The sequence below is a fragment of the Zingiber officinale genome, chromosome 5B, assembly GCF_018446385.1.
Source record: "Zingiber officinale cultivar Zhangliang chromosome 5B, Zo_v1.1, whole genome shotgun sequence".
NCBI classification, from domain to species: Eukaryota; Viridiplantae; Streptophyta; class Magnoliopsida; order Zingiberales; family Zingiberaceae; genus Zingiber; species Zingiber officinale.
This window is the reverse complement of record NC_055995.1, coordinates 129,966,134-129,985,958: the sequence shown is the minus strand read 5'-3', so window position 1 is coordinate 129,985,958 and position 19,825 is coordinate 129,966,134. Positions and strand designations below refer to the sequence as shown.

Genomic DNA, 19,825 nt, shown 5'->3' with positions numbered 1-19,825 from the left:
TTCGCGACACCAGGACTTTCCACCTAGGATTACTGTCCCCTAGGACTTTTGCCTGAAGACATCGACCTACCAAGACTTTCCGCATAGGGTTACCACCCCCTATGACCTAGGGTTACCACTCCCTAGGGTTTTACCTTTTGCCTAACCGCAGCTAGGACTTTCCTGAAATTCTTAAGTAGACTTGTTAGACTACAAAACATCTTAACTTTGAATTCTTTGCCATTATCAAAACACGAGTTCGATCGTCGGATGCTTCCCGCACCAACAATCTCTATCAACTTGTAGATGTTCCCTGCTATCTTCTGTCCTTTCATTACCATTAGAACTCCCTTGTTGATTTTTATCATCTTATTCACTGATTTATAACTACAACTAATATCACCCAATGTACCTAGTGAAATCAAATTCTTCCTCAGATCTAGTATGTGCTGACAATACATAGCGTTCTGATCACACCATCAGACATCTTAATTCTGACGTTCCCTATGCTGATGATTTTATAAGACACATCATTCGCTACCAACACTAAACTAGAATTCACTACCCTATAGGTGTCAAATCATTCCTTATTTGGTGTCATGCCATATGAACACGTAGAATCTAAGATCCATGCATCCGTCAGCTACTCCAAACTCGACAGAACTAATAGTGTATCTTCGTCACCGCTCTCTAAATTTTTCTCTTCAACTATGTTTGTAGACTCTATCGAATTACCTTTGTTTTCTGTGACATTTTTCTTTATCTTTGGACAATATCTCTTCATATGGCCTTTGCCTCCACACTTGTAGCATATGACCACCTTCTTTCTCCTTGACTTAGAAGGGGTCTTATTATTATTGCCCGATCCATACTAAATTTTACTCCTACCTCGCTCTTGATGACTATTCACCGGAAGTCCTTCTTGAGAAACTTTACCATTTATTTTCTTCTGTTGATAAAAGCCCAACAAAATACTTGTGACCTTCAATTTGAGTGTTTCTTTTTTCCATATCAGAATAAAAACCAAATTATCTACCTTTATCTCTTATGTACGTGAACATTAACACCTTATCTTCGACAATTGTATATTAGGAATGTATATTCCCTTGAGCAATAAAATTCCCTTGAGCAATAAAATTTAAAGTTCTTGACTGTCTTATGATTTACGGCGTCAATTGTAATATTATTCCTCACAAATTATGAAAATGGATTTATTAACAAAAATTGAGTTTGGCTCAAGGCACAAGCGCAAAGATTCTATGTATCTGCAAGATGAAAATCTTGTATCCTAGATGGATGATACCCTCAACCTAATTAACCTCCAACATGGTTCTCCTCTTCTCACTCACCTGTGAATGATTGTTGCCTTGGCAGATATTTTACCATGAAATTCCATACTAAATGATCTTATTGTTATCATTACCGAATCAACAACAGCAAGAGTTAAGCAATTCTACGACCTAAATCTTTTCTGCATCTCAAGTCCTGTTATTCCACTCGACAGATTCATATAAACTTGCTTTTACAACAATACATAAAAACAGAGTTCCAAGGAAGTCACTATCCCAAGGGTTGCAAACTAAAAGAAGAGGTCGAGAGGCTGTTGAAAGATGAAGCCTCACCGCCATATGCTTGAGAGTTGAAACATACTACAAGTCGCTAAAACATCTCAGATTTTCCATCTGAGTTGAGAATTAACTGAACCACTTGAAGAGCAGACCCCCGTGGGCAGCAAAGAAGGGGGCAAGCACGAGCGACTCAACAGCCATGAGCTTGATCAAGATGTTGAGGGAGGGGCCGGATGTGTCCTTGAGGGGGTCCCCTACTGTGTCGCCAATTACAGCAGCCTTGTGGGCATCAGAACCCTTTGGACCCAGTGACTTGGCATGATCAGAAACACCTGCCTGTTAACAACAACGAGGAGGAGACTCAATGCCACTTGTTTAGAATTGCATGACAGATTAATGGATACCTCTATGTATTTCTTTGCATTATCCCAAGCACCACCGGTGTTTGAAGCTGAGATAGCAACCTACATAGAGACGAAGCCATAATGCAAATTAAAGCAGGAAACAATAAGCCAAGACGAATGGATATATATAGTGAACCCAAGAAAACAATTCAATGATCTAACGTATAACCTGCACACCGGAAACCAGTGCACCAGCAAGAACGCCAGAGAGGGTCTCCACCCCAAAAAAGATTCCCGTAATCAAAGGGGTGAGCATAACGAGAGCACCAGGTGGAATCATCTCCCTCAATGAGGCATCGGTTGAGATCTTGACGCATGTGGCATAGTCCGGCTGGGTGGTGCCTTCCATCAGACCTGGAATGGTGTTGAATTGGCGCCGGACTTCCTCCACCATCTTGAGTGCTGCACTGCCCACGCTCCTCATGGTCATAGCGGAGAACCAGTAGGGAAGCATGGCTCCCGCGACGAGTCCTATGATCACCTTCGGGGTCAACACATTGACTGTGTCAATGCCTGACCTGCTGACAAAGGCTCCGTATAAGGAAAGAGACACGAGAGCGGCCGATCCGATGGCAAATCCCTGGTTTGGAAGTGTTATTTTAGCATGTTAAAGAACTGAATAGGTGACATTAATAAAATTGAGAGGAATACATCCCATCTTATGTTTCATTTAGATTAGTAATCATCTAGTTAATGTTACATGGAGTAGATTTAAGTAGCTTGTTAGTTTTAACTAAGTGTGTCAAATTGGTTAGATCACCCCCAACGCGACCGGCCTAATAATGTAATTGGGTTGTGGCACAAATTTTATTTTATTTTTTTAAAAAAAAACTAGCTTGATATGATTTAGTCAAATAAATTATAAAGTTACTAATTTGACTTCTAAAAAAAATCCTAGAATGACCTCCAATGCCATCCCTCATATTGAAACAACTCCCAATTCTCATTCTCTCAATGCTCAATTACACTCTCTTAATTCCCTAATTTCTTTATTAGTTATTTTATTTTTTTATTATTATAGTATTTATTTTATAATAATGACTCCCTAATTCTTATAATTCCTCACAAAGTTGTTGCTAAAGTCGTAAACATATCACCACCTTGATTGCTCAACTCTTCACATTGATGTAAGAAATGAATTTTTAATTTTTACTAATGTGTTTATTTAGTTTAAGAATACTTTTTAATCACATAGAATTACTAAGTTTTTACTAATGTGCTCCCTAATTCATATAAATTTTCTATTATATGTACTACAATCTCACACACACTTGACGTTTTATGTGCTATTAATGATTTATTTAAAGTTTATAGATATAATAACTTATTTTATGAACTTAGAAGAGTTATCCGAAAAAAATAAAAAATATATTATCCTATCCTAACGGTCGACATGTGGAGGTATAATTTTAAGCACTATATATATATATATATATATATATATATATATATATATTTGTAATATTATAACCTAATACTATGAAAATTTAAAATCTAAATGATATTATTCTAATGCTCCTAATATTATTTGTCGAACTACAATTTTAGATTCTAAAACTAATATATTTGGGTTTTGCAATATTAAAAAGGAATACTATAAAAAATTGAAATTAATAAATATGCAATAAAATATTAGAAATTAAAAATATATTAATAGAATGTATTCAATTTACTACGAGAATTATGGTCACCTACTAATTTAATAGTCTTGAATTCCCTCTTTCTATGGGATTTGGGCATAATGTTCATACCTAAATAAAAAACTTTAGAAATGCTAATTCTTATCCAAATCAAAATGGAGTCTGCTAAAAGTAAATCTTCAAAATGAGTTAAATGAACTTAATTTCTACAATAACAACAATTAAAATTCTATCCTACTAAGTAAGATCGACTGTATAGATATTTCTAATTATTAGACTCGATCCTCTACTATATCATTATCTATATTTAAATCAATTTTTATTATATTTTATTTTACTAACTAAGTTTTATTTTATCTCTCTCTTCCTCAATTAAATATGTATATTTAGAGTAGTCTTACCTTATATAATTGGAGTATTAGTTGATTCTCTATGTACATATTTATATCATATTAATTAATATGTGTCTCATAATTTTTTCTCACTCGACTTTATCTCTAATAATTCTTATTTCTTATCTTGTTCATCTTTGTATGTTCAAATATTTATTTTAACATCATTATCTCTACAATTTTCATATTTCATTCATGCATAGTCAAACATATAACTTCATATAATTAACATAACAAATTTAACCACTATTTTGTAAAATTTAATTTTTACCGATAATATAAAACTTGCCTTAAGTGTATTAATTAAGTTAGTGGATAAGTTATGCATCAATTTATCTTATCTTAGGTGTCATGGCTCGTAATGCACTAATCATTTCAATATTTACAATAACATTCGAGTTCAGTTTAGTGCAAGTAGTAGGGTGTTGGATGATAAGGGAAATTGCTTAAAGGAGTGTCTTGCATATATGCATCTAGAGGATTGGCTTTACGTAGAGGAGCGTCTACATGATAAAGGCTACTAGCTCTTAGCATGAGACAGACAAAATTGATTCAAGTGATATAGTAGAACTAAGCTAAACATGATACAATTTACACATCTCTATCTCACATAGGATAAATAAATATAAGTACAAAATAAGTAGATATGTTGATGTGTTGATCATGATCTTTCTAAAAGAAGGTAAGTTGGGTAGTTCTGTTAGGCAGCTCAAGTAGAAGAGCAAAAGGTTATGTTTAGAGAACAAATATAAATATTTTTCATCAAATTTAAAATGTAATATTTTTATACACATTTGAGTTATAATATTCATATTGCATTAACTTATGCATATTAAATTGAAGATGTAATATTGTTAACATGTAGGCATTAAGGTCTTGAATATCTTCTATTGTCTAAATGTTTTTAGATTTTTTGTTATGTATAAGAATAATTAAATACTAGCTAATTGGCCCACGGGTTCGAGCCAACACAAATATGTCACTCAGGCCTCTATCAAGAGGAGCCTATAGTCAAAAGGCCGCTGTTGTAGGATAAATGCACCAATAATTTATCTCATTTCAGAGTACGTGAAATTATCTTGGAGGGATTATTAAGATGATGATTTCACTTTTTTACTGTAAGAGGAGCCTACTATCTACTATGGACTATATCATCAGGACATGCACGACACAAAAATTACCTGACCTAGGCTAAACCCATTGAGACCTTAGTTCTAACACTTCTAAGAAAAAGCTTGTTTCTATGTGAAGCAGAAAGAGAGAGCTTTATACTTTGATATGAAATTGGTAGCTATTTCGCATTACCTTGCCAATGGCAGCAGTGGTGTTGCCTGCAGCGTCTAAAGCATCAGTTCTCTTGCGAATACTGTGACTCATCCCAGCCATCTCAGCAATTCCACCGGCATTGTCACTTATGGGTCCATAAGCATCGATGGCGAGGCCAGTGGCTATTGTGCTAAGCATTCCTAAAGCTGCAACCGCAACTCCATACATGGAAGCCAAGCTGAAGCTAACAAAAATCGCTACAATTATAGCAAATATCGGGATGATGACTGATTTATATCCCAAAGCCAAACCAAAGATGACATTAGTGGCTGCCCCTGTTCGACAAGAATCTGCGACAGCCTGAACTGGTCTGTAAAATTGATTTAGCTTTCAGTGAAAATACCAAATATATATATATATATATTAGAGTAAAAATTAAGCAAGTTCTGAAAACAATTCATGGTCATAATTTGAATAATAACTCACTTGTATGTATTACTTGTAAAATACTCAGTGCTGTAACCAATAATGAGACCTGCCCAAAGCCCCACCGATACACAGAAGAAAAGGTGCCTGATACAAGCAACTGACAAAATTAATTGAGAAGAGAAAAGTTACAGTCCAGCTGCAGAGTAAAAAATTAGCACAGACTCGACATATATAAGTATGAATGTATCCGAGCAAAATTGTTTAGTTTCATATAGGGATTGGCATTAAATTGCTTGGGGCAGGATTAATCATAGTAGCGATTAGGATAAACATTAACAGACCATTAATATAACAGCAGGATCGATCCAACTAATAATAACAAGAACTCACCAATTCTTCACAATCTTCTGGTTACCAAAATCGTAAAGAGTGAATTTCGGTGGTAGTGCAACAAAGCTAACAATGGCAATTCCTCCAGTCATGAGGACTGTGGAGATGATCAATTGCCATTTCAATGCAGGTTCTATTTGCTTAACATCTTTGATCTCAAAGAAGTCGGTGGCAAACAAGGTGGTGAGCAAACAAACAATGATGCCCATTGAGCTGATCAGCAGAGGGTAAGACATTGCTGAGAAGTTATGAGTTTGGCCAAACGAAGAGATTGCACCCATAAAAAGCGCGGCACAAGATGACTCTGCGTAAGATCCGAACAAATCAGAGCCCATGCCTGCAATATCTCCCACATTGTCACCCACATTGTCTGCAATCACCTGTATGTAAGGGCACAAATCCTGATTAGAACACTACAAGAAAAACTGGAAGGGTCTTTGTAAGCTTGGAATGCTAGAATATGATTTATCAATCATTTTCATATCAAAAAAGGTTGTTACTCCTAAATGATCTACAAAGAATTACTAGGGAAGGCCCTAAACGAAAATGTATGTGTAGAAATTTACTGCTGGATTTCTTGGATCATCTTCAGGAATATTCCTTTCAACTTTGCCAACAAGATCAGCACCAACATCTGCTGCTTTAGTGTATATACCTCCTCCAACTCTACCAAAGAGCGCCACTGAGGAACCACCTAGTCCATAACCTGTAATTGACTCATAGAGACCTTCCCAATCATCCCCATAGTATATCTTGAACAAATTGATTGTGATATATAAAACAAGGAGCGCACTGGATGCAAGAAGGAAACCCATGACGGCACCAGACCTGAAGGCTGCAGAAAAAGCTTTTCCAACACCTTTTCTTGCTTCCAGTGTTGTTCTGGCATTAGCAAAAGTTGCAATTTTCATCCCAAGAAAACCCGAAAGAACTGAAGTTAGAGCGCCAAGAAGGAAAGCCAATGTGCTGAATACAGCATTCGCCAAGGACGATTTGCACATCTGATTCTTGTTGTAGTGACAGGGCTGAGAGTGAGTGCTGTAGCTTCTCACCGATCCAAGGAAGAGAAATATCATAATAGCAAAAACAAGCATGAAAACTCCAAGATATTTGTATTCAGTGATGAGAAATGAAGTAGCACCTGTAGGAACAATGACATTGCTAATTATCAGAAAGACAACAAAAGGACTAAGACACTAACTAGCAAATAGTTGTGGGCCCTACTAAGATGCCTGCAAATCAGACAATTACAAGATAAGCATAGCATATATGCATTAAATTGTTATTGCATGAATGTTGTGGTTAGCAGCAAAAGCATTGAGTAACTAGTGATAAATTTTCTAACAATCTTTCAGCTAATATTTGCCTTGCAAAACTATGGCTGTTGAAAGATAATTTTACTTCTACTTGTTGCTGTTGTAGTTTTTATTTATTTATTTATTTATTTGAATAACCACTTAGTCTCAATTCTTGCTTCAAGTACTGCCTAGACTTTCCAGGAACTAATTTTTTCTGTACAAACCTATAAAAATGAGCTGTTTTGTGTAACATGGTATTCACTATGATAAGAAAATGCTATATCTGATTGATCAATGCTAAATCTGAAGAATCTTTAAGGGATTAAACTGTGTATGAAACTTTTATTTTCCTTTACCTGTACATATAAACTCTCTCTCTCTCTATCTTGTTTTCATAATCAGAAAAAGGAACCAGAAACAAACGCACAATTATTATTCAAATTAGAAATGATAGCTGTATGGAACTAAACATTGCAGTAAAGCTTAAAACAATAGGAGTTTCGGTAATTCTGACGCTACATGCACGGTATTGAAAAGTATATAAAGACAACTTACTATTCTTCAGATAAATATTTCACACAGATAATAATGTGTTTTGTTGAACAGGTCAAGAACCCAAGTTTTTACCAAAAGGAAAAAATATTCAGCAAATATTTACCAAAAGGAATCAAAGAAATATGAAAAACAATCTCCAAATCAAGGTATGCAGACACAAGTTAACAATCTTAAGGATTGAGTTCCTTGCACAAGGACAGAATTGGAGTTTCTATGTCTAATTTCTAGATTGCTAAATGAAGATTAGATTATCATATCGTTAAAAATATAAATTGATCTCTTGTCTAACAGTTTGATCTTTTGGATAAATTATGGAATCGGAGCAGGAGGTCCTATGTCTAAATATCAAAGTTCAAAATCTAACTATATCAACCTCTGTCAACAATATCTATTACTGTCAAGCACATGTCTCATACCCGTTTCTAAAAAATTAACACATATATGGTTTAGTTCCTCAAAATGTCATTCTTTACCAATATATTTATTGTTACAACTTATTCCAAATTTTGTTGGGTTTCACCAGAAAAGGTAATTAGGTTTCTCACACACATATATGCAATTAAGGTTTTATTGTTATGTCATTGTGATGTGATGCAAAGCCAACTCTCCTCTTATGCCAATTTCAATATAATGAATTATTCTTCTCTACCTGTTGATTTTACTCATATATGATTTTCCACGGAAAGAGAAGAACACTTGGTTACATTCAAGGTGAAAATAATAAGTCGCAAATTAATTAGTGAGAATGATAGAAATATTTATGAGAAAACTTAACTACCCAACATAGGTTAATAGTGTTGGATATAAGCCTCAAGCATAGTACCAATAGAAGGAAAACGTGCACGACTCCAAAAATTAAGTAGTGGAAATTAAAGGATAAGAAACAAAATATATTCAAAGAGAGGGTATGACTACAAGTATTAGGAGAAATATATAGTTACTCGAATACAACTTAGGATAACATGACATTAAAGTTGAAAATGGTAGCCAAGAATATACTAAGAGAGTCAAATAATTTGCACTACCAAGTAAAGAATCTTGATGGTGGAATGAGAAAGTACAAGAGAAAATGAAAAACGAATAACCTATAAGTTATTATATATTTGTATGAATAACGAAAACTTTTAAAAAGTATACAGTAGCTAAGAATAAAACTTTTGAACGCTTATATTGACAACTGAATATAAAAGAAAGGGAATGAGATATTTATAACATAGTCAAAACTGGACAGAGGAAGATAAGAGATCTTATCCAAATAAGATGCATTAAAGATGAATGAATAGGGTATTACTTAAAGATAAGAAAATAAAACTGAATGAAAATAAGAGATTTTTTCATCAACTTTTTAATGAAAGTTTAGGTGACCAACTTAGGTAATTTAAGCAAATCAGAGGAGTATAAAAATTTAAATTTTTATTATATAATTCAAACTTCAGAAGTAGAACATACATTAAATGGGATACAAAAGAGAAAAGTAGTTGAACATATTCCAATAAAGGTATGAAAGTGACTAGGGAAACAAGGTATTGAATGACTTATGAAGTTATTCAATCTGATATTGAAGACGAAAAAATTTCTAATGGAGAATAAGTACTCTAGTCCCCTTATATAAAAACAAAGAAGACATACAAAATTGTCTGAACTATAGGGGTATTAAGCTAATGGCTCATATTATGAAACTTTAAGAAAGGGTAATAGAAAAAAGACTAAGAAAGAAGATCATAGTGACCAAAAATTAATTTGGATTTACATCTTTTCATACAACTAATTAAAAAGTATTGGGAACAGAAGCAAGACTTACATATGGTATTCATCGACCTTGAAAAATCTTATGATAGAGTCATAAGGAAAATTATATGGAGAGTTCTAGAAAAGAAAGGTGTTAACGTGTGTATATTGAAATAATTAAGTATATGTATGAAAATGCAATGATAAGAGTAAAGACTCTAGGCTGATTAACCGAAGTTTTTCCTATAAAGATAAGATTGCATCAAGCATCAACTCCTTATTTTTTTCACTAATCAATAATCATGCATAAACTCACTAGGCACATCTAAGACACGATACCATAGTGCATGTTGTTTACGGATGATATTGTTTTGGTAGATGAGACACATGAAAGAGTAAATGTTAAACTCGAATCTTAGAGGGAAACACTAGAAGTGAAAAGTTTTAGACTTAATAAAATAAGACATAATATATATAATTCAACTTTACCAATATTAGATGTAATGAGACAATTGTTAAGATAAGAGATGACGAGTTTGTAACTAAGAGCTTTAAGTATTTAAGATCATTTTTGTAAAAGGATGGAGAGATTGAAAGACTTATTTTATGTAGAATACAAGCAAAATGATTGAAATGGAGGAGAGCATCACGTGTATGTGATTGTAAAGTACCTCTAAAACTTAAAAGGAAGTTCTACAAAACAACGGTTAGATCCGCTACGTTATATGGAGTTGAATGTTGACAGTGTTCTAAATTTTGGGCTAGGCAAGCACCATCTAGGCGCTAGGCAGCCGCCAACAGTACCGAAAAAGTTAAGCGGTCATCCTAGGCAAAAGCGTGCATCATCCGTGCATCACCATGAAAGAATTGCACGCGAGCGTTGATGGCGGGATGCCTCCGAGTCGCCGAAAGCGTCACGGGATGCCTCTGGGCCACCGAAAGTGTCGCAGGACGCTTCTGGGGTCGCCTCGTGGGACCGACATGCGATGTTGCATCCCGATTACCGAAAAAGATTTAATTAATTCAAACAATTCTCAACTGAAGTGTGATATTTCAAATAGACTTTCATAACCCTTAATTAAATTATCACAATAAAATATATAAAAATATATATTTAAAATTTTAAAAAATTAATAAATTTTATTAATTAATGTTATGAATTATTTTTTATTGTTTTAAATTTTATTTAAAAATTCTAATACGACAACAACAACCAAGCCTTATCCCACTAGGTATGGTCGGCTATATGAATCCTTTTATGTCATTGAGCTTTATCTCCTACTATATCATCGTCTATACTTAAATAAATTTTATCTTATTTTATTATTATTAATCAAGTCTTTTTTGGACTTCCTCTTCCTCGTTGGATCTGCGTGTTTGTCATAGTTTTACATTGCCTAACTGGAGCATTTATTGGTCGTCTAAGTACATGCTCATACCATCTTAAACGTGTCTCTCAGAGTTTTCCCTCAATAGATACAATTTTGGCTTTCTCTCTAGCTCTCATTTCTTATTATGTCCATCGTCGTACATCCATGCATCCACCTTAACATCCTCATATCTATAACTCTCATCTTCTACTCATGTGCTCGAGTTATAGCTCAACATTCAGCTTCATATAACATAGCAAGTCTAACTATGATTTTCTAGAACTTTGTTTTAAGTTTTAGAGGTACTTTATGGTTACATAAAACACTCGACGCTCTCCTCCATTTCAACCATCCTACTTGTATTTTATGTAAGACATCTCTCTCAATCCCTCCATCGTTTTGCAAAATGATTATAAATATTTAAACCTCTCGGTTCCGACAACTCATCATCTCCTATCTTAACAATTGTCTTACTACGTCTACTATTATTAAACTTAAATTTCATATATTTTATCTTTATTCTACTAAGCCTAAAACCTTTCCTTTCTAGTGTTTCCTACCAAGATTTCAGTTTAAAATTTACTCCTTCACGTGCTTCATCTACCAAAAAAATATCATTTGCAAACAACATGCACCATGGTACTGTGTCTTGAATGTGTGCAGTGAGTTCATCCATAATTAGTGTAAAATGATAGGGACTTAGAGTTGATGTCTGATGTAATTCTATCTTTATTTGAAATGTTTTAGTTACTCCGCCTGAAGTCTTTACTCTGGTCGTTACATCCTCGTACATATTCTTAATTAGTTCAATATATATTACATTAATATCTCTCTTTTCTAGAATTCTCCATATAATTTCTCTTGGGACTTTATCATAATTTTTTTCTAAGTCAATGAATATCATGTGTAGATCTTGTTTTTACTCCCGATATTTTTCAATTAGTTGTCTAAGAAGATGTATAGCTTCTATTGTTGACCTTCCAGGCATGAACCCAAATTAATTTTCGATCACTGAGGTCTCCTTTCTTAATCATTTTTCTATTACTTTTTTTCAAAGTTTCATGGTATGACTCATTAGTTTAGTACTCCTATAGTTTGTACAATTTTGTACGTCTCCTTTGTTCTTATATAAGGGAACTAGAGTGCTTACCCTCCATTGATCAGATATTTTTTTTATTTTCAATATCATGTTAAATAATTTTATAAGTCATTCAATACCTTGTTTCCCTAGACACATTCATACCTCTATCGAAATATCATATGGTCTAAAAACTTTTCTATTGTGCATTCTATTTAAAGCTTGTTCTATTTTTAAAGTTTGAATTCTACGATAAAAATTTAAATTTCTATACTCATTTGACCTACTTAAATTACTTAAGTTAAGCTAGTCACCTAAACCTTCATTAAAAAGTTAATGAAAATACTCATTCTACCGCTCTTTTATTTCTCCATCGTTTACTACTTACTAGTACCTTATTACATTTAACTTTATACATTTTATTTGGATAAGATCTCTTGTCTTCCTTTTTCTCACTTTAGCTATTCTATAAATGTCTCTTTCCCCTTCTTTTGTATTCAATTTTTGATATAATCATTCAAGAGTTTCATTCTTTGCTTCATTCACTACTTTCTTAGCCTCTTTTTGACTATTCTATATTTTTTTAAGTTTTCCTCGTTCTTACAAATATATAATTTCTTATAAGCTATTCGTTTTTCCTTCACTTTCTCTTGTACTTTCTCATTCCACCACCAAGATTCCTTACTTAGTGGTGCATGTCCCTTTAATTCACCGAATACACTCTTAGCTACTATTTTCAACTTTGATTCCATCTTATACCATGTCATATTAGAGTCACTGTATATTTCACTTAATGCTTGTATTTTTACCTTCTCCTTAAATATATTTTACTTCCTATCCTTTAACTTTCACCACTTAATTTTATGAGTCATATATATTTTCTTTCTATTGATACTATGTTTGAGGCGTATATCCAAAACTATTAACTTATAATAGGTAGTTAAGCTTTCTCCAGGGATGATCTTGCAATCTTTACAAATCTTTCTATCCTTCTTCCTAACCATAAGAAAGTCGATTTGCAATTTATTATTCTCACTTTTAAACGTGACTAAGTGTTTTTCTCTTTTCTTAAAAAACATATTAGCTAATATAAGGTCATATGCTATCGCAAAATCTAATATAATTTTCCCTTTTTCATTTCTCATTCCAAACCGATAACCCCCATGTACTCCTCTCATATTCCTCATTTTTCACTCTAACATGCTCATTTAGAACACCTCCTATTAAAATTATTTCATTTGGCAAAATGTTTTATAATACTTCATCTAAGTAATCCCAAAACCTTGATTTAGTAGTTTCATCTAATCCTACTTACGGTACATATATGCTAATTATGTTCATAATTTCTTTTGCCACTATTATCTTAAGGGCTATAATTATATCCCCTTTTCTAACTACTACAACTTCATCTTTTAACGAACTATCTACAATAATACCCACTCCATTTCTTGTTTTACTCTTTCCTATGTACCATAACTTAAAACCTGAGTTCTCTATCATCTTTTCTTCTTGCCTACCCATTTTGTCTCTTGTATACACAAAATACTAATTTTCCTAATCATCGTATCTACTACCTGAAGGGGAGCCTTGGCGCAACGGTAAAAGTTATTGCCATGTGACCAAAAGGTCATGGGTTCGAATCCTGGAAACAGCCTCTTGCAAAAAAGCAGGGTAAGGCTGCGTACAATGGATCCTTCCCTGGGACCCCACATGACGGAAGCTTCGTACATCGGGTTGCCTTTTTTTTTTTATCGTATCTACTACTTCCATTGATTTACCAATGAGGGTTTCTATGTTCCATATTCCAAATCTTAGACTATTAGTTTTCCTATCATATTTGTTCTTATCCAACTTATGGTGTGAGAACTCTTGCCTATTTAACACTGCACCCAAGTTCTCATAGAGATGTAGCGGTCCTTGCCAATACGTTATAGTCGAACATTGCAACGTGAACTCTTGCATACTTAGCACTACACCTGAGTTCTGGAGATGTGACGGTCCTTGTCGAGACGCTACAGTCGGACCCTGCAACGCGTTCCTTCCATGGAACAACCTAGCATTAGCACAATAATTTAATGGATTCATTCATTGAACATTTACCATAGTTTTAACTCTGGTTAGCAACCTAATACAACCCTCCTGCTTCATCTAGGGTTAGGACCGTCCATGACTGGTTCGTTAGGGGCGAAGTTCTAAAAATTCTAATAAATCATATTTATATTCTGATATTTTTTTACTATTTAATTGATATTCTAATATTTTTTTACTATTTTAAATATGTTTTATTTAAATAAATAAATATTTTATATAATTATGATGTATCAATTTTAATTCGAGTTATTGATAGATCAATTTTCTTTAAAGAAAACTATATTTAATTATTTTTTCTAACTATATTAAGTTGTTCAACAATTGAGAAGAAAAAGAGGAGGATCACAACGATGATATTGAGTTTGTGTCCGATGAAGAACACATTGTTGAAAATTATGGAGAAGAAGTAGAATAATATGTAATATTTTATTAGTTATATAATTTTGAACTCTTTTTAAATTTGATGTTATTGTGTTGGAGTTATAGTACATGATTTATTATGTAATTTATGTTAATGGAATCTGCCTAGCGGCGCATAGTCCCCGCCTAGGCGGCCTAGGCGCTAGTTTGGCGCCTGATTAGCTCCTAGCGAATTTTAAAACCTTGAATGTTGGGTTATGACTCAATCACATGAGCAGAAGATAAGAGTCGTAGAGATGATGATATTTAGGTGGATGTGTGGAGATAAAGGATGGACATGATAAAAAAATAAAAACATTAGAGAAAAAAGGCAGGATTACACTTATTGAGGGAAAACTCTGAGATACATTTAAGATTATACGAGCATGTATTAAATGACCAATAAATACTCCAATTAGGCAATGTGAAACTATGACAAATATGCACATTAAATGAGTAAGAGGAAGACCAAAGAAGACTTAGTTAGCAACAATAAAACAAAATAAAATTTATTTAAATATAGATGTTGATATAGTAGGGGATAGAGCCCAATGACGTAAAAGGATCTATATAAATGGCGACCCCACTTAGTGAAATAAGGCTTGGTTGTTATTATTATTTATGGCTTTCCATGTGAATTTGTGTATTTTTTACTTGGGCTGGTGGTTTATTTTCAATATTATTTTGTTACAAATTGGTAATAGAACGTAAATCTACTGTTGACAATTATGTCAACCATGAAATATAATATTCTACTATTGGATTACAACACTTGATTTTTGCTATAGCAGTTCAAGATGAAGGTTGTGCCTACACAAATAGATTTTGGATGATGCACTATTAGGGTTTGAAAAGATGCCCTCAAGTTGGTCACCAAAAGAAGATCAATGCAAGGATTGAAAGTCCCTATCCCAAATTCATCTTCATCGTCAAATCAAATATTGCAAGATGTTTTAAATGAGAAAACTACCACTACATTATGGTTAAAGTTGGAGCATTTGCAAGACAAATTCATCTTCAAACCAATAAATTGTACTTGAAGCAACGACTATATTCTTACCATTTGGCAAAAGATACATCTTCAGAAGATCACTTAATCGTCTTCAAGGAAGTCATTCATAATTGGGAAACATAGAGGTTAAATATGATGAAAGAGATTTAGATTAATCCTGTTGTGTTCATTGCATTCTTCACATTCAACTTTCAAATACACTATTTTATAGTTGTGATCAACTCTTAATCTGAATGAAGTTTATGGTGTTTTATTTTTAAGGAGAAGTGAAACATCTTGTAGTTAGATGTGAGGCTCAAGAAGAGGGTCTCGTTGTTTGAAGGAGAACTATAGAGAAAATTTCTAATGGTGATATTGTTAAGAGCAAAGTCAATACTCACGGTAATCTTTCTGATTTGGTGACTAAATAGCATTGCTTGGGTAAAGATTGTTAAAGTGTATGATGCAAATTCTCATGGATCTGACTCGAAAAGGTAATTAGGTCTCCCTCTCACACACATATGTACAATTAGGATTTTGTTGTTAGATTATGTGATGTGAAGCACTGTAACTTTTCTCTTATACTGATTTCGATGTAGTGAATTCTTCTCCATCTAGGATTTTCCTTGTAAATTTATGTGATTCTGGCTTTGTGTTGGTTGCCTATTTTCTATATCATTTATTACGTCTACTTTTATTCTTTTGATAAAAAATTAATAATATATGGAAACTTATGCTTAGCTGAAATAAATAACGTACCTGTGAAAAATATTTTCTAGCAAAATAGATTATTTTCTATTGTCAGGATGTTTTTCTAAAATCTGTTAGACTGTTTTTTTTCTTTAGGTGTATATATAGGAAAATATTGTCCCTTTCTGAAGGTTGGTTCAATTGAGCAAGCTATGTGGACTAAACAATTTGATAGCTCATTTCACCTGACTGTATTGACTCATCCATCCAATCCAATTAGCCCAACCAACCCACTTTGCCTAACTGAATCGGCTGGCTCATCAATCTAGTCCGCCTTGTGGACTACCTTACCCATGTGGACCGATTGAATCGGGACCAAATCCTCTGGTCCGTAAAGACTGGACCAGTCTCTGGTCCAACCTTTGCATTGGTGGGGGCAATGACCCCCCACCTGTTAACAGGTGGGGGTCATTGCCTCCCACCAATCCCCTTATCCTGATCTAGGAACGGATCAGGACAAAGGAACAGGTGGGGGCCATTGCCTCCCACCAATCCACCAATCCCTTTGTCCTGGTCTAGGAACGGATCAGGACAAAGGAACAGGTGAGGGTCATTGCCTCCCACCAATCCCCTTGTCCTGGTCTAGGAACAGATCAGGACAAAGGGACCAGAGGATTCCATCCGGATTGAATCGGCCTAACTCATCTAACCTATAAGGCAATTTGTTTTGCTCATCTGGCTTGCCTAAACTACTCAACCTGGCTTCCGTAGCCCACTCAGATTGATCAGCTACCAGATCAAACCCAAACATCCTATCCAAACCAATTGGTTGTTTAGCCCCGATCAACTTATATAAAAGAGGATAGAGAGCAGAGGACATAGAAAAGTTTATTAATAAAGTGAAAAGCTTATGGATGGATAGAGAAAATGATTTATACTCTTTTCTAAATTTGCTAAAGGATGAGTAAAGAAAATGTCATCCACAGGTCATTTTCCTTTAAAGTTCTATCATAAAAAAAATTGCATAATTTTCTATTAAACTAAATACTAACAAACTGTTTAAAATATTTTTTTTTAATAATTTTTTCAAGAAACTGACCCATAAGACAACTAATTTTACAAGGGTATGAATTCTGCATGTGAACCCAAAGAAAGAACATAATTGGAGAAATAAGATAGCAGGTGACTAAACTGGATTGTGCCAAAGGGAGTAACAATCATTTAAACCCAGATCAACAAAAATAAATATAGTGAATACTAATAATAAAAAACTAACAGTAATTTAAAAAATCAACAAGAAATCAAACACCTCTTCAAAGCAGCTAGGAACCTAAAGTACTCATATAGCAGTTTCAGTATATTGTAACCATCTATAAAAGAAAATAAATCCAATTACCACAATACCACGAAGTCTCAAGAATAATTTTAAATTCTTCTGATCAGATAAACAAGAAGCAGATCATCAGAATTTTAACCGCCTTGGAATTTTACTGAACTATTCTTGCATTTATGTTATAATGAAGAAGAGAAAAAAAAAACCGAACTTTCTTGTACTCTATGGAAGTTCTACGATTTTGTCGACTAGAATCCCCTCCTAGGTTTCGGCATTCCATAAATAGAAAGGAATTCAGAGACGAAGCACTCACCAACGGTGATGGCATTCTGAATCTCAGAGCACTTTCGGACGGCCTCGAATCCCTCGGGTCCTTCCTCGTCGTCATCGCGGACGCCGTCGTCCGTCTTGCTCTTCCCCCCCTTCGCCGGCTGCTCGGAGAGCTTGATTTTGGAGACCAGGAACCACTGCAGCAGCGCGAAGCCGATGCCGATCACCGCGGCGAGAGCGATTAGAACCTCCACCAAGGGCTTAGAAAGCCTCCCCATCTGCTCCGACTCAATGCTTTCTGGGAGACGAGGTGTCGTGGCTCCGGCTATTTAAGGAGCGCTGCCACGCACGGCAGAACGTAAAACCGTTCCCCCTTTTGCCTTTTGCCTTTTTGCATTTTGTTTCTTGTCTTTTGCCATTTGGAGGGAAAAGGAAACTGCCATGGTTTTCAGGTTTATTTTTCACCGTTTTATTATTATCATTAACAATATTATCATCATTGTTATTCTTTTCAAGTGGCTGGGTATTGAGTGCAAAGAATGTAATATTTATTCCTACCATATAATTAGTAGGCAATAAATGATTCGAACATCCATGAGTAAACTTATTAGTGTTCGATATGGTTTATGTGTCTTCGTTTAATTAATATAAAATTAATTAAATGAATAAATTTAAACACAAAATGTGCTTAATGTTTAAAACAAGTTTAAAATTATTAAAGTATTAAACAAGCTTAAATGAATCAAACTCGAGCTTAAATAATTATTTTAATAATTTGATTCATTTTTAGATTCGACTTAACTTAACTTAACTTGACGAACTTAAACATCATAAAATTTAACAAGACTTGACTCATATGCATGCCCAAGCAAACTTATCCTTCATTCCTGGGTGACTATTCTGAGCATTTCCAATTCGTGGGCTCAAGAATATTAATTTGTTAATAAATTAAATAGACTCCACACTAGATTATTTTCTTTATGTTCTTGAGTGGACATTGTAAATGAAGCAATGAGAGTCATTAGGCATAAAGTATAGTATTAATCATAACAGGTTGCAGCTATCCAAAGTATGGGAATATCACAATCTTTACTATAATAAAGCCCAGATCGTGAAGGGATTATATTCAATCCTTTGGGTGCTTTCTCCTTTACATTTTTCATTACTTCAGTTTCCTCTATTTTGGGGAGATTTAGTTTATGAAAATTAACTTTACATAAAGCAGTTGGATTAGTGCTCTTAATTATTGTAAAAAATTATATCTTTTTAAGTGTGGAAATCAAGCTGTCCTTGATACTGAGAGAGTGGAGAACTATGACTAAAATTATAGGAGCTTTTGGCCAACTAGAGCAGCAGAAACCATTAATTTTGGTTGCAGATGTCTACGAATTGCTTCTCTTCTTCTATTTCTCGTTCAAGGAGAGTAAAAAAAACTAAGAGTGGATGACTTCATTTAATACTTTCATGAATGCAGATGATAGCATTAAAGTGAGTGTACGTAAACGTCATTGCTCAAGGAGATATTGATGATCAGATGCTTCAGCTGTATTTATCAATGGTATTGATCAGAGTAAAGATAATGAAGTTCGACAAGGATGAGACAAAAGTGTCACTGTATGCTCGAGAATACCCTGTTAAACTTAGAGAGCTCATGGAACCCGAATTGAATGGAAAGTTCGGCAGACCACTTTGAGTAGAGAGCTCGGGGAACCCAACTCAGTGGAAAACTCAAAGAAGTAGCACGTTGGGGACTAGACAGAATCAGAAATTTCATATTTGGAGGACGAAAGATGTGTGTTTACGTTAAGAGTGGGCGACCGTGTGATTTCCCTCCATTTGCCCTTTATTTCAATACCCCCATACGAAAATTGAGAGGGGTGTTGTTAATCATCTATGTCTATATTGTAACAACTACAATTTAGATTTAATCGCATAAGTACAAATGAAATCTTAT

At 34.2% G+C, this 19,825-nt stretch overlaps 1 protein-coding gene across 1 annotated transcript; it reads right to left on the bottom strand.

The window, feature by feature from the left end:
- Positions 1-1,356: 1,356 nt before the first annotated feature.
- On the bottom strand, positions 1,357-18,238 carry LOC121985999 (pyrophosphate-energized vacuolar membrane proton pump 1-like). Its single transcript, XM_042539751.1, has 8 exons — positions 17,915-18,238; positions 6,635-7,209; positions 6,069-6,448; positions 5,736-5,822; positions 5,289-5,619; positions 2,121-2,531; positions 1,952-2,011; positions 1,357-1,883 (listed from the first exon to the last, which is right to left on the bottom strand). Exons 1-8 carry the CDS (start codon positions 18,147-18,149, stop codon positions 1,674-1,676), a joined length of 2,289 nt encoding a protein of 762 aa, XP_042395685.1. The 5' UTR covers positions 18,150-18,238; the 3' UTR covers positions 1,357-1,673.
- Between the last annotated feature and the right edge of the window lie 1,587 nt (positions 18,239-19,825).

Coding starts and splice junctions, on each gene's coding strand:
- LOC121985999 (XM_042539751.1), bottom strand. CDS start 18,149: ATGGGGAGGCTTTCTAAGCCCTTGGTGGAGGTTCTAATCGCTCTCGCC. Junction 5,823..6,068: donor CAGAAGATTGTGAAGAATTG/GTGAGTTCTTGT, acceptor TGCTTGTATCAG/GCACCTTTTCTTCTGTGTAT. Junction 2,532..5,288: donor CCACTGCTGCCATTGGCAAG/GTAATGCGAAAT, acceptor CTTCCAAACCAG/GGATTTGCCATCGGATCGGC.